This window comes from Myotis myotis, unplaced genomic scaffold (assembly GCF_014108235.1).
Source record: "Myotis myotis isolate mMyoMyo1 unplaced genomic scaffold, mMyoMyo1.p scaffold_m19_p_5, whole genome shotgun sequence".
Lineage (NCBI taxonomy): Eukaryota > Metazoa > Chordata > Mammalia > Chiroptera > Vespertilionidae > Myotis > Myotis myotis.
Window position 1 is genome coordinate 99773515 of NW_023416357.1, and position 15835 is coordinate 99789349.

Genomic DNA, 15835 nt, shown 5'->3' on the forward strand with positions numbered 1-15835 from the left:
CCATCAGGCTCATGGAGAATGTGTCTGGTGGAGTGAGCCCCTGGTAAGGATTCTATATCATTTCCATACTTTCCATGGCAGCAACTCCACTGTTCCAGAAAGGCCTCTTGGCACTGTTCGGTCAGAAAGAAGGTTGTTTAGGGGGAAAGTTATGAATGTAACGGTGCAAGAAATCCTCTGATTCATTTGATTCTTTCAGCACATTTTGAGCCTTCACTCTATGCCAGGCATTCTTCTAGAGGTGGGTGACCCAGTGGTTAACAAGAGGGAGGGACACTGTCGCCCTAGCTGGTTTGGCTGAGTGGATAGAGTGTCAGCCTGTGGACTGAAGGGTCCCGGGTTTGATTCCAGTTAAGGCACATGCCAGGGTTGCAGGCTCGGTCCTCAGTAGGGTGTGTGCAGGAGGCAGCCGATCAATGATTCTCTCTCATCATTGATGTTTCTATCTCTTCCTCTCCCTTCCTCGCTGAAATCAATAAAAATATATTTTAAAAAAAAGAGAGGGACACTGTCTAGGCCAATGGTCAGCAAACTCATCAGTCAACAGAGCCAAATATCAACAGTACTTCTTCAAAATAGACTCGCCCAGGCCAAAAACCGACTTCTGCGCATGGGCCACGAAGTTTCAATCACACTGTACGTGCGCACCTGCACGTGGTATTTTGTGGAAGAGCCACACTCAAAGGGCCAAAGAGCCGCATTTGGCTCTCGAGCCGCAGTTTGCTGACCACGGGGCTAGGCCCTTCTGTTATTCTAGAGGCCCAATGCACGAAATTTGTCCAAGGGCCTTGGCCCCACCCCCTGCCACTGCAGGCTCCCCCCTTCCCCACCCACGGCCAGGGGCCTCTGCTGCCTCTACCGTGGTACCCACCCACTGTGGCTTTGTCTGGAAGGAAGGATGTCTGGTCTAATTAGCATATTACACTTTTATTATTATAGATGTGTGCGTGCTTGTGGGAGAGGGCGGGATTTGTTTGTTTCTAATTGAGTATAATTTACACACAGGAAAATGCCAGTAAAATGTCCACTGGTTCCCCTGCCTTAGGTACATCTGTGAAACCGGGGAGAAGGTCTAAATATCCCCATAATTATCCCCTCAGCTGGCCGTCTGGGACCACCCAGACCTCCGAACCTTAAACTCCTCCAGGCGATTATAGATCTTTTCCACTGCCCTGTCCAGAACGATGTAGTGATCCTTCATCGCCGCTATTTGGTGGCCCCAAACTTTCTCGAGTTCCTCCTCCTAAAAGGGGGAGACACAGGCATTCAAGGCCTCTGCTCCTGAGGCCACCATGGGTGATGGGGCTTGAAGAGTGTTCCAGACCAGTGTAACTCCAACCTGCCATCTGCCGCCCGCCCCTCTCCCCCCAAACCTACCATCTTTCCCTCCCCGCAACTTGCCATCTCAACAACTCTGGGACACTTACCCACAGCCTGGGACCCTGCACCAGCTGGAGCAGTATGAGGGACTGCAGCTGCCTTCTCAGCCCCAAGCTGCCCCAGGCCTCCTTTCAGATAGAGGACAAATGCTCCATCTGGTTCTGGGTCATAGAGTCTGCCATCAGCTTGCAGACGGGTCATCTTAATAAAAGCTCCTTCTGCCCAGGACACTGACCTGTAACCTGGATTTCTGGAGGTTGCCAATCTTTTCTTGCAGTATGTCCAGTGTCATCCCAAACCTGGCAGAGCTTCCCCTATGAGCTGAAAGCAAAGGAGGGGTGACCGTTGGGGGCAGGGATAGAGAAAGAGGCTTTGTTTAGACCTCCACCTGCTTCTGTTATGAAATGTCTGAGGCGGTGCTGTCCAACAGAGCAATACTGTGCTGTGAGGTCGGGGCCTTTGAGGTCATTTAAAATTTTCTAGTAGTCACATTTTGTTTTGATAGTAGTAGTCACATTTAAAAAATCTAAAAAGATGCAAGTGACATAAATAGTTTTTTTATTTGTTTTGTGTGTGCATTGTGCATTAATTTTATTTTTGTTTATTTATTTTTAAATAATGTTTTGGTTTGGGTTTTTTTTGTTTGTTTTTACATTTTTATTGATTTCAGAGAGGAAAGGAGAGGAAGAGAGAGAGAAATATCAATGATGAGAGAGAATAATTGATCGGCTGCCTCCTGCTCACCCCACACTGGGGATCAAGCCCACCACCCGGGCATGTGCCCTGTCCAGGAATCGAAGTGACCTCCTGGTTCACAGGTCGATGCTCAACCACTGAGCCATGCCGGCTAGGCCATGTGTGCATTAATTTTAATAAAATATTTTATTTAACCCAATATGTCTAAATAGTATCATTTAAGTATGTAATAAAAATTATTAATGAGATATTTTGCATTCTTGTTTCTGTACTAAACTTTCAGTGTCCACTGTGCACTTCACACTTAGAGCACATCTGAACTTGAACTCGCCCCATTCCAAGTGTCTCCAGGTTATCATATTAGAGCAGGCCTAGGGAAAACTCTCTGGAATTTAATCCCCTCCCCAAAATGACCCTGAGCAAAACTATGAAATACCTTATTTAGAAGTATGTTATTCACCACAAAATAAAAAGAAAGATTTAACAAAAGAGGAGGGGGGTAATAAAAAAATAGATACGCTGTATCCAGTTCCAGATGAGAGGTCAAAAACTAATGTACAGGACAGAACTATGAATGTATGAAAGTTACTGCCAAGACGTGTTTATAACCTAACTATAGTTTCCTTAAAATAACATCTGGTCAGAGGTAGAATTTGGGCTACGATGGCTTTACATTTAAAATTAAATTCAGAACCTTAGCCATGCCCCAGTGTTCACTGATATCAATGTGGTTCTTTGTAACTATGTGATGTTCTACTTTTTTTTTTAAAATATATTTTATTGATTTTTTACTGAGAGGAAGGGAGAGAGATAGAGAGCTAGAAACATCGATGAGAAACATCGATCAGCTGCCTCCTGCACACCCCCCACTGGGGATGTGCCTGCAACCCAGGTACATGCCCTTGACCGGAATCGAACCTGGGACCCTTCAGTCCGCAGGCCGACGCTCTATCCACTGAGCCAAACCGGTTTCGGCTCTACTTTTTCTTTTTAAGATTTGTGAACAGCACTGCCCATTGGGGTGGTGCCACACATGGGTTGGACTTAGATTAATTCAACTATTGTACTTGGCAGAGAGCAAAACAATAAGGGAATGATTTACAGAGGCCGGGGAAACGGGTCTCAGAGGAGGTCCCCAGGCCAGCAGCATTTCCCCAGGAAGGTTAGAAATGCACATGATTGTGCTCCCCTCAGTCGCCTTCGTCAGAAACTCTGGGGTGGGCCCCACAGTCTGTGCTTCACCACGCCCCCTCAGGGGGTGTTGAGGTGAGCGCAAGGGTGAGAACTGCTAGGGTAGGCCACTGTGCCCCTCTGTCATCACTGAGCATATGCCCATCATGGGTATGAAATGGGAGCATAAATGTACTGGTCCCACTGACACCTAGAATGTGACTGTGGTGTATCAGGATCCATATGTGTACCAGGCAGTTGTTCTTAATCCCAAATTGACTGCTTCATCTTGGGGCTGTTCAGTGTTGCTGGACACTCTGGGGATCTGGACTTACCAAAACACTGTGTCTTACGGGCTGTTGAAAGGGAGATTTTCAAGACTAATTTTGACATGCAATTTTCCTCTTTAACACGTTAAGCGCCCAGCCTGTTTTGTCTTCCGGACGGAAAGTATAGTGTCAGTCACTGGTGACTGGGCGCTTAACGTGTTAAGCACCAACTTAGGCCTATAATTGCCCCTCTCTCCTAAAATAAGACCTCACTGTACATTCATTGTAAAGAATAGACTAGACTAGTAAGAGGCTAATGCTTACACCAAAGTAATGAATGGCGAGTGGCGGAATGTAGATTTTGTTGGGAGCAGTTAAGCAAAAGGAGAGGAGGTGCTGCTCGAAGGCCCTGGGGAGGGCCCGAGCCCTTACCACACTTCCCAGAGCCAGTCTGGCCTACCTAGATGAGCTATGTGATGTTTCATGTGGGATGACAGCTGGTCAAACTCTTCTTTCAGGGAGTCGTGTTTAACGGGTATCTGGGCTATGTGGCTCATGGAATACTTGACGGCCTTCTTCTTGTCTTCAGGAGTTATTGCCTGTTTGGCAACCAGCGTGGCCTGGGACAGCTCAGTGTCAGGAGCGATGAAGTGAGTAGCATACGTAGAAGCGACGAACTCTTCATAGCCCATCTCCGACGCATCAGTGATTGACACGGAGGGTATGGCCCCACGGGAAGACCCAGCGCCCATAACATCTGCAAAGATCCCTAAGGGTCCAGATGCAGCCACGCTTGTTGCTACAGAGGCCAGTTTAGTGGCGGGGGCATCCTTGACGACCAGGGCTGAGGACTCAGCTGCCCGGACTGAGGACTCAGCTGCCCGGGTTGCTGAGCTCGCGGCAGCCGCATAGGCGGCGGCAGCAGCAGCTGCAATGGCAGCAGTAGTTTTCATCCGACGAAGGGCGGTCCGGGCACTCTTACGGGGTTCTTCTTCAGAGGTTTGAGCAGCAGGGGCTGCTCCATCCTGAGTGTCTGTCTTGTACTGTAAGTAATCTTCTTCCATACCTTCTGAGACAGATGGGAGCTGGTGCATCTCTTCCTGTGACTCCGGTGTCTGAGGCCAGGCTGAGCCAGGCTCTATGGCTGGTGGTGGGGCCCTGAAACCCTGGGAGTCCAATTGGCCTGGGCCAGGCTGAAAATGACCTAAGCCCCAGAAAGGCCAACTGCTACTGTCAGACAAGCCTCTGGGAGGAAGCCCACCTCTTGATAGCATAGGCCAGAATCTTGGTGGTGTGGGCCAAAGGCCTGGGGCAAGCCCAGGCCCGGAGGCAGGACCAGGTCCAGGTCCAAACTCAGGCCCAGGCCCAGGGGGCATGGGTTCAGGGGCAGGCCCAGGTCCATACATAGGCCCGGGTCCATACATAGGCCCAGGTCCATATGGAGTCTCAGGTCCATACCCAGGTCTATACCCAGGTCCAGGTTCATATATAGGCCCAGGTCCAGGGGCAGGCCCAGGGGGCATGGGTTCAGGGGCAGGCCCTGGTCCGGGGGCAGGCCCAGGTCCATACCCAGGTCCAGGTCCATATATAGGCCCAGGTCCATATGGAGTCTCAGGTCCATACCCAGGTCCATACCCAGGTCCAGGTTCATATATAGGCCCAGGTCCAGGGGCAGGCCCAGGTCCAGGGGCAGGCCCAGGTCCATACCCAGGTCCAGGTCCATATATAGGCCCAGGTCCAGGGGCAGGCCCAGTTCTAGGAACAAACCCAGGTCCTGGGGCAGGTCTAAGTGCAAATGCAAGCCCAGGTCCATATGCAGGCCCAGGTCTGGCCATAGTCTTCGGCCTGAACCTAGGCCAAGGTGGTAGTATGAACGCAGGTGCCAGACTGGGCTGTTGTATGGGCTCAAGGCCAGGCATGGGCTCAGGCTCTGGCCCAGGTTTGGGTGCTGGCCCAGGCTCAAGCACCTGAGACTGGCCCAACCCCTGGGCCCCTGTGAGAGGAACTCCATGGGCAGACTCCTCCTGTACTTGCCCAGGGACCGGGTAATGCCAAACGGTCTCCAAGGGCCTGGGGAGTTGGAAGGCCTCTGAGACCTGGCTGGGACCAGAACTTTCGAGGAACATGGTGGTCTGGGGAAGTTCAGGCTCTGGGAGCTTCTCTGCAACTTTCCACATTTCAGAATCTTCTAGCTCTTCTGAAACATCTTCCTGTTGAACAGTTCCCTGTGGAAAAGGGAGCTGGGGTGGCCAGGGCTGCACCAGGCCAGCTCAGCGATCACCCTGCCTGTTCCCTCACACCTACTTCCTCCTCCTCCATCTTCTTTCACTTACCGGGGTGAACAAGGCATCGTGGAGGCTACTCCAGAGTACCAAGTCGTCAACTTTGGGGATGGTGCTAATCTTGTTCTCGAGAGCAGTCTGGGAGGAGTAGGAAGGGGTTGTAAATAAGGGATGTGAACCTGGAGGGTGTGATACCCTTGGATGTGGCTCCCTTGTCCACACTGCCCTCTATACTTGCAAATGAATGGGCCTTTCCAGATTGTGCTCCCCTTCTGACCCCTCCCCATGCACGGCACCCCTGGGCCTAGAGGTCAGGGGAGCAGGGAGGGAGGATGGGACCGAGTCCCTCACCACATCCCGCTGCAGCACATTTATCTTCCGGTTCTGCGCTTTCATGTCATCAAAGAAAGTGTTTATGCGGTCCAGGTGTATCTGTCAAATAAGCCAAACCCATGCATCAGGAGTGTCAGTTCTGGTCTCAGCCCTGCTTCTCTCACTGCTCAAATACAAGGACTTAGCACTAGGTGACTAAGAGTTGGAGAAGGAAGAAAAAGTGTTTCCCAGAGAGTGAGAAAGGGATCAAAAAGAGTTCCCTGGGCAAAAATGTTTGGGGAATGTTGGGCTTAAAAAAGCACTCAATGGGTTTTTGTACTGCAGGACTTCTCAGAGCTTTTAATGGGCAAAAAAACATTAAGGACCTCCAAACCCAGCCAGTATTGCTCAATGGTTGAGCATCAACCTATGAACCAGGAGGCCACAGTTCAATTCCTGGTCAGGGCACATGTAAAACCTTGGTCCCTGGTAGGAGGAGTGCAGGAAGCAGCCAATTAATATTCTCATCACTGATGTTTCTCTCTCTCTCCCTCTCCCTTCCCTCTCTGAAATCAATTTTTAAAATATCAAAATAAAAAAAGAACTCTTACTATTTGCAACAGCATGGATGAACCTGGAGAGCAATACGCTAAGTGAAATAAGCCAGTCGGAGAAAGATAAATATTACATGATCTCACTCATTTGTGGAATATAATAAACAACATAAACTGATAAACAAAAATAGATACAGAGACATAGAAGCATTGAACAGACCATCAAATCTCAGAGGGAAGGCAGAATCTTCCAGCTCTGTGGGAAAGGGTTGTAAGAGATCAACCAAAGGACTTGTATGCATGCATATTAGCATAACCAATGCATAAAGACAGTAGAGGGGTGAGGCCATGCGCTGGGGGGCAAAAACAGGCAAAGAGAGGACAATGGGGGGAAAAGGAGACAGATGTAATACTTTCAACAACAAAGAATTTTAAAAAAAGAATCTCTAAGAGATTGGTTAGGAGGCATAGCTTCTCAAATGAATTTGTTCAAGGGTCCTTTTTAGTGTTTCATGACAATGCCCTTTCTGCTCAGATGGGAGCTACCTCGCCCAAGATTAAAGTTCTCACAGTTGCCACGATGATCAAGTGTATACACTGACCTGTGCATTGAAGATGATGCTTCAATCGTATTATTTGGAGGCAAGCTGTAAAACCTCCACCACAATATCAGCCTGGGGGTGTAGAGAACTGGCTTCTGAGCCCAGTTCTGACTCCCCAACTATGAGCTCATACTTCAGAAATTCCATGTCTTTTCACATCATGGTAAAGAGTTAGAACACTCCTGGGTTGATGTCCTGGGGCTATAGAGGGAGCTAGCATGTAGGCCGTGCTAGGTTTATTCTCTGTCTCAGGGTAAAAAGAGCTTTCTAAAAGAGGAAGAGGTGCCCTCTTTCTCCTAAGTTAATGGAACATAAATAAGCCTAGAGTAGCCAAGACGTAGGGAGTACCTACCTACATGAATATGAAGCCAACCCAGAGGAAAATCATCCCTGAGAGAGAAGTACTGATGTGGTATGAACACCTAGATCTAGCTGTACCTGAAGGCATTCCTGTACTTTTTAGTAAATGAGACAATAAATTATCTGACTTTACCTAAGCCAGAATGAACTAAGACTCTGTCACTTACAAATGGTGTCAGAGCATAGCATAGTGAGGAGCATAGCATGGCGGAAACCACAGAGAATTCAGTGGGAAGGGCCAAGTGGCTGGACCATGTCAGTCCTCATCTCCTGCCCCGATGGCTGTGTCCTTTGACTAAGAATGGGCTTCCTAGATTTATCCTGACACCCAACCACCAATGGTCCGAGCAGCATGGCCAGCTTGGAGGATGCTGGGGAGGGTCTACCTTATTCCACATGTCCTTCAGCATGTCCACATCCTTCCTGAGGGTTTCAGTGTCAGCCTTGAGTGAATTAATGTCGGTGAGCAAATCCTGCATGGTCTTCATAGCCTGAAGAGGGAGAGAGGAGGAAAAAAACATGAAGTTGTGTGTGGCTGGGGGAGAAGGCAAGTAAAGTATGGAAGTTCTCTGATGACTGCCATGGTCCAAGAAGTCCTCTTGGAGCTGCTACTGCACCTTTCTAAGTATATTCCCAAGGCCTTTGCTGGAATATACGCAAAAGCCAACAAATGACAGTTGAATCAACAGTGCTCTGAGCTCTCAAATAGCCTGGGTGGGAAGGAGGCAACCCTGTGTTTGAATGTATTCAGTAACCAGGAGCCACTCATTATGAAGCACCACATGCCCTTTGGTGGGAGCTACTGGAGATCAGCAAAGGAGTTATGATTGGATCTGCTTTTTTTTTATATATATATATATATTTTATTGATTTTTTACTGAGAGGAAGGGAGAGAGATAGAGAGTTAGAAACATCGATGAGAGAGAAACATCGATCAGCTGCCTCCTGCACATCTCCCACTGGGGATGTGCCCGCAACCCAGGTACATGCCCTTGACCGGAATCGAACCCGGGACCTTTCAGTCCACAGGCCGATGCTCTATCCACAGAGCCAAACCGGTTTCGGCTGGATCTGATTTTTTTAAGCAGGATAGGTTTTTTATTTTTATAGTGATTTTAGAGGAAGAGAGGAGGGGAGAGAGAGAAAGAAACATTGATGTGAGAGAGAAACATTGGTTGGTTGTCTCCTGGACATGCCCCAACTGGGGATTGAACCCGAAACTAGGCATGTGCCCTGATCAGGAATTGAACCCACAACCTTTTGGTCCATGAGACGACACTCCAATGGACTTAGCCACCCAGCCAGGGCTGGTCTACATTTTTAGAGGGTCCTTCTGGCTGCATGTTTAACCAGGGCAACAGGGGAAGCTGGACGACCAGTGAGGAAACTTCCAGGCAAAAGCTGATGGTGAAATGCTGGGCTCATAGCTGAGTTTCACCACTGACTGGAGCTGCTACTGCACCTTTCTAAGTTTTTGATTTCTCAATCATAAAATGCATATAAAAATGTGATCATGTATATAAAAAGTCTAGTGCATAGTTAGGCATTCAGCTAACAGAAATAAAAAATAGCAAAATGGCAGAAGTCCTTCTTTTAAAATAAAATAAAAATTTAATCCTCACCCAAGGATATGTTTATTGATTTTTTAATGAGAAGAGAAGGAAGAGAGAAAACAACAACAACAACATTGATGTGAGAGAGAAACATTGACGGGCCCTATATAAGCCCTGACCGGGGATTGAACCCACAACCTGTATGAGATGATGCTCCAACCACACCGGCCAGGGCCAGAAATCCATCTCATTATTAATTATATTAAATGTGAATGGCAGAGATTGATATAATGAATAAGAAAACATGATCCAAACTCATAGTGTCTAGAAGAGACATATTTAGATTCAAATATGCAAACAGGTTGAAAATAAAAGGATATAAAAAGATATACCATGCAAGCAGTATCCAAAAGAGAACTGTAGTGACTATATTAATATCAGACAAAGTAGACTTTAAGATAAAAATTGTTATGAGAGACAGAGAGACATTTATAATGACAAGGGGGTCAATCCATCAGGAATACATAATAAGTAAATATATGCACCCAACAATGGAGCCCCAAATACATGAAGCAAAAAGTGACAGAACTGAAAGGAGAAATAGATAATTCAACAAGAATAGTTGAAGACTTCAACACTGCATTTCCAATAATAGATAAAAACAACTGGACAGATCAGCAAGGAAATAGAAGATATGAACAATACTATAAACCAATCAGACATAATACATCTATAGAAAACTCCACTCAACTATGGCAGAATACAATCTTCTCAAGCACACATAGAATATTCTATAGGACAGATCATAAGGTAGGCCATAGAACTAGTCTCAGTAAGTTTAAAAAGGACTGAAATAATACAAAACATGTTCCCTGACCACAATTGAATTAAATTAGAAACTAATAACAGAAGAAGCTATTAGAAATTCATAAATATGTGGAAATTAAACAACATTCTCCTAAATAATTCATGGGTCAAAGAAAAATTCACAAAGGAAATTAGAAAACACTTTGAGATGAATTAAAATTAAAATACAACACAAAAATCTGTGGGATGCAGCTAAAGCTATGCTTAAAGAGAAATTTTAGTTGGATATGACTATATTAACAGAAAAGAAAGATCTTATATCAATAGCCTAACCTTCCACGTTGAGACACTGTGAAAAGCAGAACAAACTAAAACTAAAGCAAGTAAAAAGTGAAACAATAAAGATTAGAGTGGAAACTAATGAATTAGAGAATAAAAAATAACAGAGTGAATCAATGAAACTAAAAGCCTGTTCTCTGAAAAGATCAACGAAATTAGCAAACCTTTAGCTAGATTGATCAAGAAGAAAGAAAAAAAAGAAGACTTAAATTACAAGAATCAGAAATGAAAGAGGGAACATCATTATTGACCTGACAGAAATAAAAACAACTATAGCCCTGGCTGGTGTGACTCAGTTGGTTGGAGCATCGTTCAGTACACCGATGAAGGTTCACGGGTTACTAGGTTGCAGTGCCTACAGGAGGGAACTGATTGATGTTTCCCTCCCTACCTCACTCCCTCCTCTCCCTTTCTCTCTCTCAAAAAATCAATAAAAACACATCCTCTGGTGAGGATTTAAAAAATTAAAACAATTATAAAGGAATACTGTGAACAATTGTATGGCAACAAATTAGATAAGTTGGAAGAAATGGACAAATTCCTAGAAAGACAAACTACCAAATCTGACTCATGAAGAAATAATTTTTAAAAAATATATTTTATTGGTTTTTTACAGAGAGGAAGGGATAGGGATAGAGAGTTAGAAACATCAATGAGTGTTGGGGTCCAACCCCAGCAGGTCCAGGGGTTCCCAAAGGTGTGGACGGAGTGGGCGAAGAAGGAATGACATGGAGACAGTGTTCAGTTGGTCAGCAGCCTAGCCAGGTTCTCTAACCAGGATCTCCAGCCAAGTTCTGTCTAGGTCTCCAGCCAGGTTCTGTCCCTAAGTTCTCCAGCCAGGCTCTGTCTTTTATTGTCTTGTTACATCTGTATTTATACCAGTTGATTTTAAGCCTGTCAATTTCCATTGCAAAGGTTAGGACGTTTCTTATCTCCATTCCAGGGAGTAAAGATTATGTAGCTTAAGGGTGATTGTTCGTAGTTAAAGTGATTAATTACCCGCCTGGCATTTAGTTAAGGGGTTTTATTCCCTCCCTAACTTCAGGGAAAAATCCCTACCTGGGGAAACAACCTTTCTCGGAGAGGTGACCTTGGTTAAAACACGTAACGCCAAGAAGGTGAGCAAACATATTAAGAACAGTATGCCATATACGCCAGATCCCTTGAAACATATGCTGTGCAGCTGTTTCTTCCCTGCAGCGACTGTGTCAAGCAGCAAGGATGGACCGGCTTCCAGCAAATGAGAGAGAAACATCAATTAACTGCCTCCTGCACACCCGCTACTGGATATGTGCCCGCTTTGACCGGAATCAAACCTGGGACCCTCCAGTCCGCAGGCCGACCCTCTATCCACTGAGCCAAACCGGTTAGGGCATGAAGAAATAATTTCAAAAGACGTAAACAAATGATGAGATTAAAATAATAATAATAAAATAGCACAAAAGAAAGGCCCGGGCTCAGATTACTTCACCACTGACTTCTAGAAAACAGTTAAAGGAGAATTAATATAATTCTTCACAATTTTTTTAATAGAAAAATTCCAAACTCATTCTGTGAGGCCAGATACCAAAATCAGACAAAGGCATAACAAGAAAACTAGAACATGGATGCAAAAATCCTCAACAAAATATTAGCGAACTGAATCCAGCAACACATAAGAATATTCTATATAACCCAATTAAAAACAGGCAAAGATCTGAAAAGACATTTCTCCAAAGAAGATGTACAAATGGCCAATAAATACATGAAAAGATGATCAACATCATTACCCACTGAAAGGGTAAAAGAGAATAAAATGGGGCAGAGGAAACGTATTGTCCTTAGTAGATATCTTGCAGAAAGCTTGCAGCATTGAGCTCCGATAGCCTACATCAGTGGTCACCAACCTTTTGGACCTCACGGACCACTGGTTGGCGACCGCTGACCTAAATAACCAGGAGACACCTGGCACCGCCAGTCAAGCTCTGTGTGTCAGCAGATACTGCCTGCAGCCAGCAGAAGGTGATAAAAGTCTTGCCTCCCCTTCAGTTTCGGATTCCGCCAGTCTGCACCCAGGCACTTGAAATAAAATTTCTTCTGATACATTACGGCCTCATGTCATTGGTGCGCGACCCCGACCCACTCAGAACCTTTCACCCATCAGGGAAATGCAACTCAAAATCATAATGAGATACCACTTCATTCCCACTAGGATGGTTAGAATTAAAAGTCAGATAATAGTAAGTGTTGGTAAAGATGTGGAGAAACTGGAATCTTCACACACTGCTGGTGGAAATGTAAAATGACGCAGCTGTTATAGAAAACAGTGTGGTAGTTCTTCGTAAGATTAAACAGAGTTACTATATGACCTAGAAAGTCCACTCCTAGTGATGATGTACCCAAGAGAAATAAAAACATAGGTCTATAAACTTGTACATGAATGTTTATAGCAGCTTCATTTATAATAACAATCCAAATATCAATCAACTACAGATGGATAAACAAAATATGATATGCTCATAATATAGGTTATTATTCAGCCACAAAAAGGAATGAAGTACTGATGCTATAAGGATGCACCTTGGAAACATTATGCCAAGTGAAAGAAGCCAAATACAAAAGACCACATATTGTATGATTCCATTTATATGAAATGTCCAGGCAAATCTATAGAGACAGAAAGTAGATTAGTGGTTGTTTATGGCTGGGGGAGTGAAGATTGAAGGAATAGAGTGGTGATAACTAAAGGGTACAGGGTTTCTTTTTGAGGTGATAAAAATATTTTAAAATTGACTATGGTGACAGTTGTATATATTCAATTCTTAAAAACCACTGGATTGTATACTCTTTAAGTGAGTGAATTGTATGGTATGTGAATTACATACCAATAAAGCTGATTGATAAATAAATAAATGAACAAATAGCATCCCTATACTATAAAAATGCCAGTTGGTTCTTTTGTTGTTGTTGTTAATCCTCACCCACAGGTATTTTTTCCATTGATTCCCATAGAGAGTGGAAGGGAGAGGGAGGGAAAGACTGAGGAGAGAGAGAGAGTGAGAAACATCAATGTGAGAGAGACACATTGATTGGTGACCTCCTGCATGTGTCCTGACTGGGGCAGGGATTAAACCTACAATCCTTCGGTGCACAAGGTGATACTCTAATCACTGAGCACACCAGCCAAGGTGCCAGTTGGCTCTTTTTTGCAGAAATCGACAATCTCATCCTAAATTCATATGCAAATGCAAGGGACTCAGAATCATAAAACTATTTTGATTAAGAACAAAGTTGGAGGACTCAAACTTCCTAATTTCAAAACTCTCTACAAAGTACAGTGTGGTGCTGGCATAAGGAAAGATATAAAGATCAATGGAAGAGAATTGAGAATGCAGAAATAAACTCTCACATTTACAGTCAATTGATTTCTCAATGAGTGCCAAAACAAAGCAACAGGGAAAGAATAGTCTTCAACAGTGAACAGATGGCTCTCCACATGTAAAAGAATAAAGTTGGATACCATATACTACTGGTATACAAAAATTAACTGACAATGGTTCCTAGATTTAAATATAAGAGATAAACTAGCCCTAGCTGGTTTGGCTCAGTGGATAGAGTGTCAGCCAGTGGACTGAAGGGTCCCAGGTTCAATTTTGGTCAAGGGCATATGCCTGGGTTGCAGCTTGATCCCCAGTAGGAGGCATGCAGGAGGCAGCCAATCAATGATTCTCTCTCATCATTCTATCTCTCTCTCCCTCTTCCTTCCTCTCTGAAATCAATAAAAATATTTTTGAAAAGAGATAAACTATACACTATTTATTCCTATGTCGTAGAGGAAAACATAGGAGTAAATCTTCATGACTTTGGTTAGGCAAATGGTTTCTTAGATACATCACCAAAGCATAAGTGATACCCCTTCCCTCCCCGCCCCCCGCCAATAAAAAAAGGAAAAAAAGAAAAAGAGATAAATTGGACTTCATCAAAATTTAAAACTTTGTATATCAAAGGACACCTTCAAGAAAATGAAAAGATAACTCACAGAATGACAGAAAATATTTACAAATCATATACCTGACATCACATATCCAGAATATATAAAGAACTCTTACATCTCAACAATAAAAAGACACATAACCCAATTAAAAATGGGCAAATAGCCTGGCTGCTGTGGCTAAATGGTTGAGCATTGACCCATGAATCAGGAGGTCACTGGTTCAATTCCTGGTCAGGGCACATGCTCAGGTTTTAGACTGGATTCCCAGTAGAGGGCAGGCAGGAGGCAGCCGATCGATGTTTCTCTCTCATCAATGTTTCTATTTCTCTATCCCTCTCCCTTCCTCTCTCTCTCTAAAATCAATAAGACATATATTTTTTAAAAGGGCAAATAAGCTGAATAGACATTTCTCCAAAGATATACAAATGGCTAACATACGCATGAAAAGATACTCAACATCATTAGACACCAAGGAAATGCAAATAAAAAACATAGTAAGATAGGCTTCACACTCAGTAGGTGGCAATAAAAAAATCCAATCAAAAAATGGACAAAGGACCTAAATAGACATTTTCGAAAGAAGACATACAGAAGGCCAAGAGACATATGAAAATATGCTCAAAGTTACTAATCATCCAAGAGATGCAAATCAAAACGACAATGAGGTACCATCTCACACCTGCCAGAATGGCTATCATCAACAAATCAACTAACGACAAGTGCTGGAGAGGATGCGGAGAAAAAGGAACCATCCTTCACTGCTGGTGGGAATGTAGACTCATACATTTTAGAAGCCTTCATCCATCAAGGTAGGCAAGGGGCATGCTGCTCTTCAGGGGCTGGCCCCTTGAACACTTGTGTCTACCTCTCTGTCCTCCGAGGTCCTCCATAACCTGTCCTCAGCCACCGATGCAGCCTTCTTTGTCTTTATAACAATTTTTGTCTTAAAGTCTATCTTGTCTGATAGCATAGTCACTCCAGCTCTCCTCTGGTTACTGCTTACATGGAATATCTTTTCCCATCCTTTTACTTTCAACCTATTTATGTCCTTGAATCTAAAATGTGTTTCTTGAATAGACTTACAAGTCCAGGAAGCACAGAGAACCCCACACAAAAGGAATCCAAAGAGGACCACACCAAGACACATCATAATTAAAATGCCAAGAGCAAAAGACAAAGAGAGAATCTTAAAAGCAGCAAGAGAAAGAAAGTCAATTACCTACAAGGGAGTACCCATACGACTGTCAGCTGATTTCTCAACAGAAACTTTGCAGGCCAGAATTTAAAAATGAGCAGCAGGAGAAACCAAGATGGCGGCATAGGTTAACGCCAGAGATTGCTGCCTCGAAAAACCAATTCAAATTACACCTAAAAGACGGAACGGACATCATCCAGAACCACAGGAAGGCTGGCTGAGTGGAAATTCTACAACTAGGAGGAAAGAGAATATCATACCCAGACTCAGAGGAGGCACAGTGCTGAAGTGAAATACTCAGGTGCGGAGTGCGCGCGGAGCGGGCTGGCGGCAGAGGGCATGG

The 15835-nt window shown here is 44.4% G+C and overlaps 1 protein-coding gene across 1 annotated transcript in view; it reads right to left on the bottom strand.

Moving 5' to 3' along the window:
- CUNH16orf96 (chromosome unknown C16orf96 homolog) overlaps positions 1–15835 on the bottom strand; it is a 38780-nt gene that overhangs the window by 17193 nt on the left and 5752 nt on the right. Inside the window, exons 2-7 of the mRNA XM_036308572.1 lie at positions 8012–8116; positions 6149–6229; positions 5849–5935; positions 3976–5740; positions 1616–1701; positions 1133–1243 (exon numbers count right to left, since the gene is read on the bottom strand). Coding sequence (XP_036164465.1) covers positions 1133–1243; positions 1616–1701; positions 3976–5740; positions 5849–5935; positions 6149–6229; positions 8012–8116 — 2235 coding nt within the window. The remainder of the gene's footprint in view (positions 1–1132; positions 1244–1615; positions 1702–3975; positions 5741–5848; positions 5936–6148; positions 6230–8011; positions 8117–15835) is intronic.